A 17,525-nucleotide genomic window follows, 5' to 3' on the forward strand; every position below is an offset into this window, starting at 1 on the left:
ACAAACTATATAAAGAAAACTAGTTTCAGAAAAAATAAAACTATCTGCTTTAATTCCAGTTTTTCCTAAAAGTATGGATGTATTTTTCTTTTGAATTTTTAGTTTAAATTTAAAATGGGAAAATAAGAAGGAAAAAATGAACATATATCTAGGATGTGCAGTTTCCATTTATGGGACAATCAGAATTGAGGAGACCAAAGGGCAAAAGAAGTATTATTTGCCATTAACAGGGAGGTAACACTAGGAATTGTTTCTATGAAAACTTAAAACTATTTTACAGGAGATTTCATAACAATTTCCCTAATCTCAGACTACTATCAACAACAACACACTGATAACAGATACGTGTAATGAATAAGGATAGATCTAAACTGAGTTTATATACTAAAAATTCTTAAGTATCATTTTGGGACAAAGGGTTCCACAATATTCTGCCATTTGTACTGTATTTTGAGAAACCACTTGTTATGGGGGGTACATTGTGTCAACTTGTGAAGTTTAGAAGTTTAACTAAGAGACTCAGTAGGTAGCCAGGGTTCTTACTTTGTGAACATCTCCATCTTATGCAAGAGGAAGGCAAGGAGACTTTGTGAGAGCTACAGTGGCCTTGGAGGGGAGTGGCCTGTATACAATATAAAGGAGGGAAAGAGGCTTGCTTTCCTCCCTCTGCCCTCTTTGCTCTGGCTGCTTTTGCTGGCTGCTGCCTTAAAGTTTTGCTCCTGTGCTATGCCACACTGCCTTGGAGTCAGCTGATTATGAGCTGAAACCTCTACAGACTGTGAGTTAAATAAACTTTTCCTTCTTTCTTTTTGAGTGCTGGGTATTTTGTTCCAGCAAGGAGAGAAAAGTAACCAAGACACCACTGATAAATGGTGTCTAAAGGTGTCAGAAGAAAACTGAATGGGATACAAGTATTAGGCTTAAGGTGACGAGGAAAGGTAACTAACTTACTAGCCTCCTCTCTTTTTTAAATCATTAGATTGATTTATAAGAATGTATCAGTTCAGTAAAGTGAAAATTCTAAATCTTCGGAGACCATAATGTCAGTAGTAATAAAGGAAACTGTAATACTAATATTTCCAAGTAAGAGTTTTCCTTTTGAAAATGAGGATAACAAAACTAAAAGTTAATAAAGAAGCTGTGATTTAAAAATTTCAAGAATATAACTAAGTACATGCTTATGATAAACTATATTTCAAAAAAGTAAAAAATTTCTGTTCTCTTAAAAATACAGACTTTAAAAGGGTTCAAAAGTTACTCCTCAATGACTTAATAGGAAGAAACAGGATCAAAATAACTTGTGGTACAAATGACAGGTCTACACCATCAAAAATAGCTAAGTCAAAATGGATAGCCCAAATTCAGGGAAATATGGTAATTTAAAACCCAACGAAGAATTTTAACAAGATGAAATAATAATGTATACAATTTACATAGTGAAAAATGTTTCCAGAGAATACAAACACTCTCTTATTGTTCTTTATCGCCTAGGAGGGGTGATAGTCCATAAAAAGGTAATGAAAGCCACCTCTCCCCTTCTTCCACATCTTCAAGCTGTTTTGCCATCAGACTCAATACTCAACTTATGTTGGAACTGAAGATTACCTTTCTGACTTCCCTTGAAGTTGTTCTGCCCTGTTACTCTTTAGTAAGCTCAGACTTAAGATGATCTCATCTACCATTTTTTTAGTCGTGATTACTACCTGAGCATTCAACATGTACCAGGTACTAGCAAAGACGTAAGAACACACAGGTGAGCAAAACCCAGCGACAACACTTTTCTCAATGGGACTTAGGAGCCTATAATAAGGGATGATATTAATCAAAAACAGCCAGAAAAATATAAAGCTATAGCTAACAATATAAAAGTTATCTATATCTATATTGATATCTTTATAATATATATTTTTCTGATATATATATATATATATATTTTTTTTTTCCTGCAGAATAGGCTAGAGAGTCAGGAAAGTTAAAAAAGGATTCTTGAAGAAAGATTTATTACAAGACAAATAAACAAAGAGAATACAGATACGTGAGGCAGAGGAGACATACTGTGCAAAAGCCCAGAGGTAAGTGAGATTACTACAGTGAGAGGAGAGAAAGGTTTGGGAGGCAAGGCATGGAAGGCATGGAGAAAGAGGTACGTGATGATGATGAAAAGTGGTAGTGGCAAAAGAACAGTTAATACTCATATGGTTAGGTCAATTTTGCATGTCTGTATTTGGTCATCTAAACAACTCTTTTGAAGACAGAAATACGCAATATAAATTCCTATCATCATGCTTCAATAGCCTATATTGTTATTGCTTTGGGTCTGTTGCTGTTGTCTCTCTTTTTTTGCTTTTCTGTGTTTTTCCTTTTTTTTTCCTCTCTCTCTCTCTTTAAAAAAAAGTAGTAATGACTAAACAATATGGAAAATCTTGGGGCCTTTTAAAGACCTTTAAGCATTCTAATGTTATTCTGAAGCTGATTTGAATTAATCATTCTAGTACCTATAGCATACAGAGAGGTAGAAGAGGGGTACATATATACAGGTAGAGGAGGAGCAAAATGCATGCAGGTGATGCAGCTAAGAGGTTAGTGAAGTTCAGAAGAGCTGATGAATGCCCAGATTAGCTGACAGTGATAATGATGCAGGAGAAAGAGGACACAGGGAGAAATCTGTATATCTCACAAATACTTAGGAAGTAAATGGGTAGGCACTGGTGAGAGATGACAAATGAAACTGAGGGAGGGTTGACAAAAAATGACTCTCAGGTTTCTGGTTTAAGGAAATAAACCTATAGTCATGTAAGTCACTAAACCAAGGAATAATAGTTTGGGGGATGATTTTGAAATTGGTTCAGATACACACTTGACATACAAAGAAGAAAGGCCACATGGGACCATATTCATATAAGATCTCAGAACTAAGAGACCTGGGTTGGAAATACAAATTTGTAAGTTATTTCTACAAAGGAGATACAACGAAACCACAAGAAAGTGTGTTAAATTGAAAAAGATCTAGAACCATGCAGACAGTTAAGAAAAAGACTCTAAAGAAGAAACAAACAAAAGTTAAACAGGTTGAACAACAGAGGAAAGCAAGAAGAGTTCTGCATCATAAGGATAAACAAAAGTTTAAAAAAAACAAGCAAATCTGCTAGCTTCGGCAGTATGTACCTACAGTCTCACCTACCTGGAGGCTAAGAAGAAAGAGTCACGTGATCATTGGAGTTTGAGACTACTCTGGGCAGCATAACAAGTGTCACTGAAAAGTACTATCTGCATTTTATGCACATTTCTATTCTTACAACCTCTATATAATCTTTTGATTATAGACATTCCTCATTTAACAACCTACCTGTTTAACAGCTGTTCAGACTTAGTAACCTGCTGCTGGGACTTAAAACCTTTTTTTTTTTGTTTTTGTTTTTGAGGGGGTACAGTTCTGTGTATCTTGCTTATGGCTTCCATGTCTTTAATAGTATAATACATCTTATTCATATAATATTGTAATTTTTGCTGACTGTATTATAGAATACAGTGCAATACTGCAGTCTTATGTTCTGTTATACATTATGGTACTGCATGTAAGAATTATGCAAATAAAAGGGCCACGTATATAGCTCAACAGCACAGCACCTGCCTGCCAAGTGCGAGGTCATGAATTTGATTCCCAGTACCAAAAAGAAGAAAAAAAAAGTTATGCAAATAAAACCAAAGTCATGAGGTAGGACATTCCTTTGACAATTTCTTTGATTTGACTACTGTACATATTATATACAATTCTTCATTTATTGACCAATTCAATTTATAGTCCAGTCGTGAGAACGGAACTTAGTTGTTACATGAGGAGTACCAGTATTTTGTTCTCAACTATGAGCTGTTCATCAGGAAATTTTGCCAGTTTTTAAAATATCATGTTACAAAGGATGTAGATGGTTAAAATTTGCTAACCGACTTTGGCCTTTCAGTTGTTGAAAGGATGAAGAGCAATACGACACGGGTCAACACAATTTTTGACATCTTGAATTAAGCAAGACCAATGATCATGAGATAATGTTTGTTATCAAACTTTTTAATCAGTCTAATGATAAATAATATAAACAAGGCATGTCATCTGGACTTCTTTTCTAATTAACATGTATGATTTTGTCACTAATGAAATCATTTTCCAATACTTTTCCTACATTACAAGTTTAAAAGCAGCTTATTTTTCAAACCATTTTGTAGAACACAAAGTAAATTACAAATAAAAAACGTAATATAGGTTAGTCATTTTCAGTCTCTCTCTGAAAATATTCCAAAAGCAACTCTTTCAAACACTGCAAACAGAAAGTCCAGTGTGGAGATGTATGCCTAGAATGTCGGCACTCTGGAAGGCTGGGGCAGGCAGATCCTGAGCTCAACTTAGCAACTGAGCAATGAAAGAGATAGAGATGTAACTCAGTGAAGGAACAGATTCAGTCTCTAACACCACCACCATGAAAACAACAGCAACAACAAAAAAGCAAAGATATTCAATTTGTGAGTTCACTAAAATGTGACATCATGTACCAATAACTAAATCATCTAGTTAGTAAGACAAATATTTATCTGTAGAATTTATTACCAGAGAGAAAGAAAAACATAATGATCAATAACAACATAGTACTCTACATGAAGAGAATCACTAAAATAGGTCTTGCTCTTTCGTTACTTTCAGCTGAACATATACATTTATTAGTACTGCAAATATACAACATACAACAGAATCAATCTAGAAGCACACAGTACTAATACATTTTTGCTCTTCAAGCATAATCTCCAACTAAAAATACCTTTTAAACATATAGCTGCAATTAAAGTATTGATAGATTTTCATTTTATCATATCAGAAATTTTATGATAGTGGTACTCTCTTGGCCTTAAATATGCTCAAATGTTTATGTAAACCCTCAGCCACCTAGCCTTTGACCCCCGTGGGAAGAAAACGCGTTTTCAGCTCTTTATTTCATGTGCCTCAGCTGAAAAATGTCTGCAGCGCTGTCAGTCTAATAAGGGAATGAAAAAGTGAATGCACGAATAGCCTCAATGCCTTAGCCTTCTCACCCTCAAAAAGAGCACTGTTATTGAGCTGCAAGTACATACAAGAAGGTATCAATTCTTTTATATATTAGTTATACAGATATTCTTGAGGAATTCTTACCTTATTATAGAGATCAAAATTTCTAAGCAAGGACTTATAATACTAATGAAAAAATTACTGAACAGGATCAAAAAGTATATTTACTCATGAAATATGAAGGATAAGGAAATTTCAACTTGATATAAAACTCAACAGTCTTTTTCTGGGAAAGGTGAGAGAGCTTTTACAAAAGTAGACATTCAGAGAATATTTCCTTCAAATTTTCTCATAGTAAACAAAATGAAAAAATAACAAAACTGAAATAGTTCTTTGTAGCATAATCATTTTATGAAGATAAAGGATGAATATTTTTACTTGTGCTCATACTTCCACTGTATCCGTAAGATGCTTGCTTTTGTATTTTGAGATTATGCCTCATGAGATTGAGAGAACAAAGAAAGAAGCATTTAAACTCTTCACAGAGAAGTCATGCTACATAAACTGGATATGACAGAAAAAATGGCACCAAGAATGACATATGCTTGTATTTGCAGGATAAAAAGTTCTCTGAGGCAAAGGAGCTACAGGAAATTTTAATTATTAAGGTAAGCTGGTACAATTTGTTTTGATTGTATATAAATAATCACTTTCAAATAATCTCAGAGCCATGTTTTATAATTTATAATTACCATTTAATTTGTAAAAATGGTTTCTTATTGGAAACAAAATATCTAGTATTAATTTACAATGAACATAGAGAAAATAGAACACATATCAAGTAAAGGCCAGCATTAATCTAAAATTGGAGACCTTTTTTTTCTCTTTAATACTAAGAAGTCTTTTTATTGCTTTTAATTGGAGGCAGATTTTTGAATACAATTAGAATATAAGGATCTTCACTTTTTAGACAATGTAAAACAAAAAGAACAGGTTAATTTGCTAAATATGAGTTAAAACATGACAAACTTCCTAATTTCTTTTCCTATCACTATAACAGTTCGTGTAATAAGTAAAATCTCAAAAGATTCTCTCTCAATAGAGTTAAAGCATCAATTATTTTCCCATGTTACAAGTTACACAGGAGGAGGGGAATTGTTAACAGAAATGATAAAGCTATACTTGCATTCGATAACACAAAGAGAAGCTTACAAATGAGATGTCTCATTAGTTTGAGCAGATGGATCAAAATTAAAGGCTGAATCGCCAACTTTTAATTTCCCAATAGCTAAGAAGAGCTTGAAGTCTTGCAGAGTAGGACTGTTGAAAAATCAACATGAAAAGATTTTCTCCATCTGGCATCACACATGCCTCAGTGAAACACAACTGCCTCCTACTGTTTTTAATACTTTTAAGGCAAAACTGCACATAAAATCTATTAAGTACATGAGCACACAGGTTTAAGATACTTGGTATACTGAAGCTCATGGAAAGCATGATCACAGAATATCAGCATGGATTGTGAACATGATATTTTCTGTTCTTATTTAACCCAAATGAAGAGGAACAAAATAAATTCATTTATATATTTAAGAAGAAATTAATTTTTAGCATGAAAATTATTTAGCAGCTGAGTTATATTTCTTTTTCTTCCCCTCTTTGGATATATACTTCAATTTTCTCGATATTGATCAGTGCTGATAAAATCAAAGTACTTAGGGAAAACAAGGCAGGGAGAAATCCAAAATACTAAACAAACTCAAGGCAAGAGAGCAAAACCCTGATCATTCACTGAAAGATTGTTTGTTTGTTTTTTAATGGGGTTGGGGGAGTGAAGGTAGTATGAAGTAGAACCAGGGAATTAGTTTCGCAGAACAGAATAGACTGAATGACTATATATATCCACTAAGATATTTTAAAGCAACAAAATACAGTTAAAGTTCCAGCACACAATTCAGTAATAAGTAATAACAAAGAAAAGCACATTTATCTAATACGTACTGGCTACTCAATGACAATGCAATCATATGCTGACAGTTATAACCATAACTGAATTCCTAAAGCACCCACGTAAATTACTATTACTTGTGTGAAACAATATGCTATTTAAACAGGAAGCTTCCTGGAATGAAACAGTTAGACATTTTAGTCATGAGAGTTGGGTAGAATGTATTTTAGGAGTTTGTGTGTCAGTTTTTTAGATAAGGTAAAAAGCTTCATAAACAACATTTTTTAAAATTTATGACAGATGTATGCATATAAATTCATATATTTGAAACTTTTTGGAACCTTATACAAAGACAGTGAGTGACTGGAATCAACTGCAATTATGACTGAAAAAAGAACCAACTGAAACTTAGTTATACTAGGAAATACTTTGCTGACATTCTATGAAAATCATAGGCATCTTATTACATCTGTGTTACAGTGTCTCTTCAAGAACACTAAAAAAAAAAACCCAACAAAAACAGTAAACAATTGTATGAGGGGTTCTATGTCTCTGGAAACAAAGTCCTACATGAGTCTCAGTATCAGCAACTACTTTTGGAGTACCAACTTTTGTATACTGAAATCAATCAAGGATCTGTCAATTTTACTGAAAGAGGCATCTAAATGCTGGGCATAGTACGCATTCAGCACAATCTGTAACTTATCAGGCAAACCAAAAAGTATCTGATAGATCAATTTCATAATTAATTAATTTATCTTTGTTTTTCTCTGAGATAGGGTTTCCGTATGTAGTTCAGAATGGACTCGAACTCACAGTAATCCCTCGTCTCTGCTTCTTGAGTGCTGGGACTACAGGCATGTACCACCACGCCTGTGAATGAAAGATTTTAGACCACAACAATAATTTTGAAAAGATTGACACAGGAAAGATTTAAAATTTAATCAACTTTTACAATGGCATTCAAAATATAGAGAATTTAAACAATGAACCTGAAAGAGCTTTTTTCTTGAGTTATACTGCAATGATATTCTTCAACAAGATAACTGCATTAATGCAAAAAAAAAATCCATTGCCTTATTCTGTCAGTAAGTATATGCCTTACTATAATCTGAAGGAACTGGACTGGGCTTTGTAATACTGCCAATGCTAGAGGTAAATTTCAACTACTACAACACAGCTCCAATGAATTTCTATTGCTTACCAGCCTCATCTCACTAGCTTATGTCTCTGAAGACAAAACAACTCATTTCAGTCAGACTATATTTGCCATGGAGTTCATGTACGTGATGCTGCACCAGAAGCTAAACAGTTTCCTCATAACCTGTACTTCTTAGTAAGACTTGTCCAACTAGAATGCAAAATCTAAAAAGGCACCATTGCCTCAAACACAGCACATACAATTTTTAAATATAACATCTTAAAGCAAAGCATATATTTATATTTAATGCTTTCATTTCTAATTATGGACCTGTCATGTTTGTAAACCAGGAAAACACAGTACATTAGAAAAACTGTAGAAACAACAAGAAAAAGAATAGGAAATTAGAAAGACGAAGAGTTAGATCATGTATGGATTAAGGCATGTGCAGAAACTATCTGGGGAATAGAATTAGCAGTGATTACACCTCGTCCCACACCATTTTTGCTGTCTGTTGTGACTGGGGGTAAAATTTGTTAGGCTCTTTCTTTATTCCGTCTTTATACTAATCATCATTAAATCACATTTTAAAAACAGAAGTACAAAAGACTACCAGATCTCGGTGTGAAACAAAACTCAGGGCAGAAGAACAAGTTCTTTTAACTGAACACAAGTACATACTCAGGTCATGAAAAAATGACATGCAATGTATGAAAAAATGACATGCAATGTATTACTATAATCTTCTGAGGCAATAGTTGCCTAATGAGTAATATGATACCATTCTCCCTTACATGCCTTAAGAATAAAAATCTAAAATTGTAAATATGCATTTGGTCACAACTTTACAACAAACAACATTGATACCATCTTTAACTAACTATATGACCTTGGGAAAAAGCTTAATTCTTAGGCTCATTTTTCTTTTTAACAAAAGATGTCAAAAGATTAGAAAGACTAAAGGTTAAACATATTTAAATGATATCTGAAATAGGAGCCTGAATAAAGACTCCTTTTTCTCTCTTAAAGACAATAAAATTGTGAAGACTATGTAAAATGACATTAAAAATGTTCATTATTCATTAAGGAAAAGAGTGAATATAAAACTGCATATACAGCACAATTAGTAACAATTGTAACTAAAAATTAAATTGAATGAGAAAAATTATTAGCTAAAAAAATTACAATAATAAACTGAAAATTACAAATAGGAAAACATGAAAAGATCTTTAATGCTGCTATTTTATCTTTATAATTAAAAAGTAGGTATTTCTATAAACTTCTACCACTATGGAAAACAAACATGACATTAATTATTCAAGATCAGAAATGTGAACTGGTCCTAACTCTCAGTTCTTAGAAAACGTACTCTAAAGAAAGGTCGGTGCTATTCTGCTGTAATTCCTTTGTTGAGCAGTGCAGAGCTGGACACAATCTGAGATAGTTGAGTTTGTCAGTACACTCTGTATGATAATTACACTTAACACAATTACCCACACTGCATTTATAACTAGACATGTCCTCAGGAAAAGGATAAAGCTCAGAAGTCATAGATTCACACAGAGCGGACAATAAAGGATGTCAAAATGTGCACATGAAAGGCAAACATATAATCCTGTCTCCAACCACTGCTTTATTTGTGAACATTCTCAACTCTTAGGCTCTTCATGCCTTAGAAACACCAGCCCCTGGTAACCTGATGACTACCCTGCTTTATCCCATCCAACCATCAATTGGATTGAGAAAATACACTGGATTTATCTGTACTAACAGCCTGCCCTCAATTTTTATTTTGAAAAGTAATACACTGAATGGATTTACACTAACTTGGCAATAAGTTACCATCTCTACATCTCTGGCACACATCTACACTATAAGATACACATAGGCCCTTGTGACAGTGAGGGAACCTAACTGAAACAGGAGATAGCTTTGCCAAAATGTCTTAAATTATACTACAATGAAAGACACAACTGATACTTTTCCCAACATTTAGGGATAAGACTAACTTTTATTTTTCAAAGAATTAACTTAAATTAAAAGACTGCATTTTAAAAGCTGGAATAGTACAGTAAGTGCATTTACAGAATAATCATAAACAGCATGATAAAGGTAATAATCGTATAAGAAACGAGTGACTCACTGTTTCAGGGGTCTTCAAATAGCTGTAGTACTGGATTAATAGTAGTAAAAATTATTGCTACTAATAAACTTACTATTTGTTCACAGTACTAAAAAGTCATAACTATATGTACATTACACTTATGGTTATAGCTGGATGTATACATTTATTAGTCTCACTAAAAGATTCAATAAGATTGCTCTTTGCTTAATTTAATTTAAAAAAAAAAGCAATTTACTCCAATGACAAGTGATCCTATGTTCCCTGTTAGCAAGTCAAATACAATTAGCCCTCTCACTGCATAAGGTTCCATGGGATCCTTATCTAAGAGTTCTTCATTATGCACTCAATCAAGTAAGAAAATCTTAAATAAAAAATTATAATGAATTCATACAGATTTTACCAGTTAGTGCCAAAAGCTTCCAAGTATTTACATTTTAATTTCTATCATTTAAGAAGAAGAACAAATCTTTAACAGTACTCATACATAATGAATTCTGTCATCAATTAACTGAAGCCTTCTTGTAATAGAAATCATCACATTTAAAATGATGATGTAAAATGTTATTAACAGTTCAAAATTAAATGAACACCCAACACTATACATATATATATATACATACACACACACACACACACACACACACACACACACATATATATATATATATATCTCCAAAACATTATTGGGAGAGAAGAACAGTCAGGGACCTGCCATTTTCTTCATCTGTCAAGTGAAAACAATAGTCCTTCCTTATAAGCTCCGGAGAGAATTCAATGAGATAATAAATATGTATCAGTTTTAGGCACTGAGTAATAGCTAAGAAAGGCCAAACACTTTTAATTATTAATAATTTTTAATCAATTTACTATTATTCAAAGTTTCTTAACTTTTTATTAAAGCAAAATGAAGTTAAAATAAAGTGAACATTGTTTTTTAAAAGTTAAAAATAAATGAGAGAAAGAGGACACAAAGATGAACTGACTCCTTAAAAATGTTATTCTTGAAACTAAGCAAACAAAGAGTAGATAGGAAAACACAGATTTTAAAACTGCTTCCTAAAAAGAGAAAAAATGTCTCAAGGAAGTATATTATATGCTCCGGAGTCCAATTCATTCTTTTTTTTCCTTCTTCTTCTTTTGTTTTCCAATTCATTCTTAATATGTAAATAAGTTGATTTAGAGGAAAAAGGATTGTTTTGCATTTAAAAGGAATTAAAAGCAAAGAGCAGAAATTAGACTCAAATGTAATAATATGCTAACAATGTATAAAAATGAATAAACAAATATTCTGAAATAAAATACACAAAGAACACAAAAAATTGGGCCATTATTAATTTTTAAATAAACCATTATTATCATGCCCTATTTAAAACATAAATCTTGACCAAAAAGTATGGGTAGAGAGAGTAGGTTGGCAGAAAATATAGTCTCTCTGGACCTGAAATGAAGATACTTGGGAAAACAACTTATTGACAAGAAAAAAAAAAACAAGTAGATTTCCCGGAATTAGGGAGAAATTGATAGGAAAAACAGAAACTGCACAACCTGGAGAAAATGAGTACAATGGAAACAAAAGAATGAGGCGATCTGGAAAGCTAACCCTGGCTCACAGGGAGGGGGACTGCCTCCTGACCCAGGGAGAATAAAGAGCTCAAAGGAGAAACAATGGACTGGGATGACAGAGGGGGCCCCCAAGAAATTCCTATAGCTCATGAACACTGAAAAAGAACACCATGAGGTTTTACTTTGAAAGAGACTCCTTCTGCCCAGCAGGCTGAAGTGACAAGAAATCCAGTATAAAGCTGGCCATGTTTGACAGGGTTTAATTGAGAGCAATTTTGGGAAAAGGTTGTATAGGATTGAAGCACAGAACAACTTTACAGAGTTTGTTACCACAGTGACTAAGTGTGAAACAGCCTCAACAGACAAGTCTCCAGGAGAGTTGGAAAAGACACAGATACCCGAGAGGTTTAAGCCCAGGCAGGGCATAACCCAGGGATGGGGACTAGTCCTTTGTGAGTAGCCTCGCTCTGGTGTGCAGCTTTCAGAGGGAGTCAGTCTAAAAGTGCTGGCATTAAGTGCACTGGTTTGTTTGAACCCCAGCCCCACTGCTTACATCTGACACAGACATCAGTGATACTTCTGCTTTCCGCACAGGAGCAAGGATACATATGCCCTGGTTTGGATATACTTGGTTTGCCACAGCCTGAGGTGTAGGACACAGGGGCCTCAGTAGCAGGGGGTGCTTCACAAATTCATAAGGCGTAAGGCTAGGCAGCAAAACCAACTTGAGGGGACTGGGCATGGCAAAAAAGGGCAAGAAAATGATCGCTGTCAAGTGGTTACAGTTATAGGCCAAAATCACTGACTAAACATGTCTAGCAGAGAAAGACAAGGCAGGATTCAGCCTCACAAAAAAAATATGTAGACAACGCAAGTAAATCAGTAACTGTAGAACGCCACAGAAGGACAAAAATCATCTGATCATCCTGATGTATGCAGAAAATGCCTTTGACAAATTCAACATTCATCCATGATTTTAACAAAAACCTTGGAGAAAACAGGTATGTATAAAGGACTCCATCTCAATGTGATAAAAGCTACTTTTTCACAAACCCACTACTAATATCATGTTAAATGAGGAAAAGTTGAATTCTTTCCCCTTAAAATCTGAAAGACAAGGATGTCCACTATCATCACTATCTTTTTTATTGCAGAATGTAGTTGAAACATTAGCAATCAAGTGAGAAAGAAAATGGATATGGATAGAAAAGCAATAATAAGTCAAATTAACAAGAAGCTCCCAAAAAACTCCACTGAAAGACTCCTAGAAATAATAACCAAATTCAGGAATGTAGCAGGATACAAAATCAACACACAAATATAAACATCCATGTACACCAGTAATGAACACACTGAGATAAATTAGGAAAATAATATTACAATAGCACTAAATTAAATCCTTAGAAATTAACCAGTGTTCCTCACAAAACTAGAGAAAATAATCTTGAAATTTGTATGAAAAAAGGAGAAACCCAAAGAAGCAAAACGAATTCTGTGAAACAAGATCAAAACAGAGACATAACAATCCTGGACTTTAAATTACAAAATAAAGCTACAGACATCAAAACAGCATCCTACTTGCACAAAAACAGATGTGTGATTCAATGGAAGAGAACAAAGGATACAATAACAATCCTAGGCACAAAAAGCCATCTGATACTCCATTAAGAGACCAAAAACATACACTGGAGAAAAGTAGCCTTTTTAACAAATGATACTGAGAAACATGGTTTTCCACATGAAGAAGACTATCTTGTCCCATAGCTCTTTCTAAATAAAAATGGATACAAGATCTAAATATTTAAACAGAAACAATCTGCTGGAAAATAAAACAGGCAAAAGATTTGAAGACCTAAGAATAGGCAAGGAACAACACTTCATCTACATAAGAAATAACAGTAAGAGTCAACAAATGAAATTAAAATTAAAATTTTCTGCATAGTAAAGGAAATACATTTGACAAGACACCTACAGAATAGGAAAATTTTTTTGCTAGGTATACCTCAGACATATAACTAATATCTAGTATATAAAGAACTCATAAAAATTAGATCCTCCGGAATATAGGCTAAGAGGGTAATAACTAAAGTACAGAGAGAACTTAATGCTTGTATTGTTTTACTGATTTTGTAGAACTAAAGTCGGTATATGGAGCATCTATTTACAGAATAACAATATTCAATATAGTAATTATTGTGCATTTTCCACTGTCTTGTTTTTGAAGTCTAATATTGTTTTCATTGTTTTGTTTTGTTCCATTTCATTATTTTGTTTTATTCCAAATTTTAAAAAAAATAAAATTAAGATTCTCCAAAATAAAAAACCATAACAAATGGAGAACTAAAATGAAGAAACACTTCTCAATATAGGTACAAACAGCCAATATATACATGAAAGAATGTTAAACACCTCTGGCTATTAGAAAAATACAAGTTAAAACAATACTGATATTTTACCTTACTCTAAAAAGAATGGCTATCATCAAGAAATCAAAAAAACAAATGCTGGTGAGGCTATATTATTGGTGTGAATGTAAACTAGTGCAACCACTTTGGAAATCAGTATGGAGATCACTCAGAAAACAAAAATTAGAAATTCCATTTACTCTAGCTATTCTGCTTTTAGCTCTTTTTCTGCAAGAGATAATGGCATTCTATTACAGGGAGACATGCATGCCCATTTTTATTGCAGCTCAACTGTGATAGCTAAATATCAGAAATGGTCTAAATGTAGATCTGCAGATAAATAGAAAAAGCAGGGAAAATTATATGCATTGGAATACTGCTCTGACATGAAGTATAAATGTGAGTCATTTGTAGGAAAACAGATGTACCTTGAGACTAAAATGTTAAGTGAAACATGAAATACACAAGCTTAAATATCTCATGTTTTCTCTCACATGAGAAATCTAAAATATAAATATGGTAAAATATGGTAAAAAAGAAAAATCTAAGATGAAAAGAAATGAGAACATACAATTTGACAAAAAAAAAAAAAGGAAACAAGACATGGGGGAGGAGGCAGGACAAGGATAAAAATGAATTAAGCTAAGTTATACACAGGTATCATCTCTCTATGGTGAATGTAATCATTATGTTTAGCAATCATGTACTAATAAAAATAAAAATTTTTAAAAAGGGTGTACAATGGATGATTTGAAACTAAAAGTGCTTGGTTTCGTGGCACTACTTCCTGATTCCCTACCCTCCTATATCTCGAAGCCTCTCCACCTCAGTCCGTATCTCACTCTGTGATAGGGACTGAACTTGGGTCTTGCACATGCTAGGCAAGTACTAAGTCAACATTCTTAGCCTAAAACTGTCTAATTTATAAAGATAATAAGGCAATTAAAAGTCTTTTTCTATTTATTTCAGGTGATATTGTCATGAAAATAGTAAGAATAATATAACATTACCAATTTTTACATTATGTAACAAAATATGTATTAAAATTTTTTAGGTGTAAAGAAGGTTGATATCCTTTAAAAAAAAAACAAATATAAAGGATGAAATTCTTTTTGTTCTTAAAGATTCAATAAAACAGCAAGCAAAATAGCATGGCCTATCAGTATCAGGATGCCAATACTATCTACCAGTATTTTTATAATATATGACTTCTTATTGGACCAAAATGATTATTAAGAAATAAAAACCTTTGAATCACTGTGTCAGAATTCATACAGATCTTAAGTGAGGAACTATCATTAAAAATTTTCTATAAAAGTAAAAAAAATGTACCTGATGTCCAGCCTTGACTTGCTTCAAAACACTTTCATAGCATACTTCATCCATGTTATTCAACTGTTGCATCTGAAAGTTTGTAAAATAAAATATACCAAATGAAACAATTATAAACTTTTTAAGTAAAAATAAAACTTTACCAATCATCAATGTATTTTTTCAAATATCTAAACTAATAACATATATACAACAGGTGCAATATAAATAACATATAAGAAACAAATATAATGCCTTTAGTGAATACAAATTAAACCAGTTTCAAAATATTACCTAAGAGTGGTAAATTTTTAAAAGACAGTATTCTCAGAGATAAGACTTAAAAATCTTTAAGGTGCTTTCGGCTTTCCTTACAGAAGCCCATTCATGAGGCCAATTTCCTTCTACTTCATTCCACAAACTATGCAATTTTCCTGTATAATTCTCAAAGTTCTGAGAATACTAGAGGTTGAATTTCAAACGGTATAATGGTTTAAAGCCTAAAAATACACATAATTTCTTCAATACACATGAAGAAGGGTATCTATCTATGTCCCAGAAAATTTTCAGATTAATTGAAAACTAATAAATAGTAAAATAAGAAAGAATCTAATTTGTCTTATTAGTGAGATAAAAGCCTCTTACCAAAAAAATAAAGTGGTGTGATCATGCCTTAACATACATCTTTTAACATTTATCAATAGTTTCAAGATGATGATAAGTGTCATGTATATGATGACTATGGTTTGAATTTTTTGTTTTTGTTTCAAAATGATAAACACTTTGAAATCCTCGAAGTCTTTTGACCAATAGTGGCCAAGTAAGACAAGATAATCATACGATAACTGACTCTTATTAATGACTTTAAAAATCAATCCTATCTCTACTCCTCCACAAGTATACACCCCAGGGTATTCTGAGTTGAACTGTGGTCAAAACAATTATTTCAAATTAGAAATATCATTCACATTAATTTCTCAATTTCTTTGTAACTGAACGCTAGCATGAATTTCTGAATGAAATTCTGAAGAATCAAAAAGGATTTCTCTTATAATAAATAATAAAGCAACAACTGATTATAAAACATATTAATAACATCTGGGGAAATGCTTAATGGTTACCATATATATTTATATATTTATATGGTAAAATGTATTTCAACTGAGCCCGAAACTAATTTTAATAAGAGAAAAATCTGTACTTACAACAAACAAATTCAATGTTTACACTATATAAGATATGCAAATTTTAAAAAACATTTAGCACATCTCTAACCAAAATGATTAGTATAGTCCCTTATCTAATGATATTCCTTTGATTATAATGCTAACACATTATGATGAAAATACTTTTGAATGCAATTAGTTTTAAGTGAGTTGCCAATTTGTATGATGCAACTAAAAGAAAGTAAATTTGGCTAGCAAACATCTGAAACAATTTTCTTCTCAATATTTCTCTGTGATCACCATCTGCTCTCAATTTCATTACAAAGTTAAACAATCAATCTAAAGCCATGAAGAAATGGTTTTACACTTATACTTGTGACATGTTAAATTCAACTAAATAACCAAATATATACTGATAAATGACTGGAAGAACAGCAGCAAAGAATACTGGAGAGAACTTGAAACCACTAATGAAGGTTAAAATGTGTATGTAACTATTACTGTATTGTAAACTATCTTTTTGTTCATAAATCTGAAAAGGATCTCTACAATTTAAAAGATACCAGTTTTATTCAATGCACTTAGTGTATTTCAGTTGTAATTACAATCATTTCTGCTATTTACTATTTGAATATTTTACTTACAAATGCCTCAAGGTAAAAATGGCTCTATTTAACTAATGACATTGTTCTTATGCAAGAAGTAATTCATTTATTAAACACCACCTTTGACCTAACAACACATGATTCCACTGCGTCTTCTTTTAGTGAGGAAGTTAAAAGGAAAGTTAATAATGTCCCAAAGCGTTTTCTTTTAAAAAATTGAACAGAATAATAA

General features: G+C 32.6%; 1 protein-coding gene across 6 annotated transcripts in view; it reads right to left on the reverse strand.

Annotated features, from left to right (window-relative positions):
- Ascc3 (activating signal cointegrator 1 complex subunit 3) overlaps positions 1-17,525 on the reverse strand; it is a 315,181-nt gene that overhangs the window by 172,453 nt on the left and 125,203 nt on the right. For 5 of the 6 annotated variants that reach the window (XM_063253927.1, XM_063253928.1, XM_063253930.1 and 2 more), the window contains 2 exons: positions 15,544-15,615; positions 7,794-7,850 (listed from right to left, as the gene is read on the reverse strand). In XM_063253927.1, the coding sequence (XP_063109997.1) occupies positions 7,794-7,850; positions 15,544-15,615 (129 nt within the window). The remainder of the gene's footprint in view (positions 1-7,793; positions 7,851-15,543; positions 15,616-17,525) is intronic. The other variant, XM_063253931.1, reaches the window with a different exon arrangement.

The sequence above is a fragment of the Cavia porcellus genome, unplaced genomic scaffold (genome assembly GCF_034190915.1).
Source record: "Cavia porcellus strain 051 isolate PalLab524CR breed Dunkin Hartley unplaced genomic scaffold, mCavPor4.1 scaffold_7, whole genome shotgun sequence".
NCBI classification, from domain to species: Eukaryota; Metazoa; Chordata; class Mammalia; order Rodentia; family Caviidae; genus Cavia; species Cavia porcellus.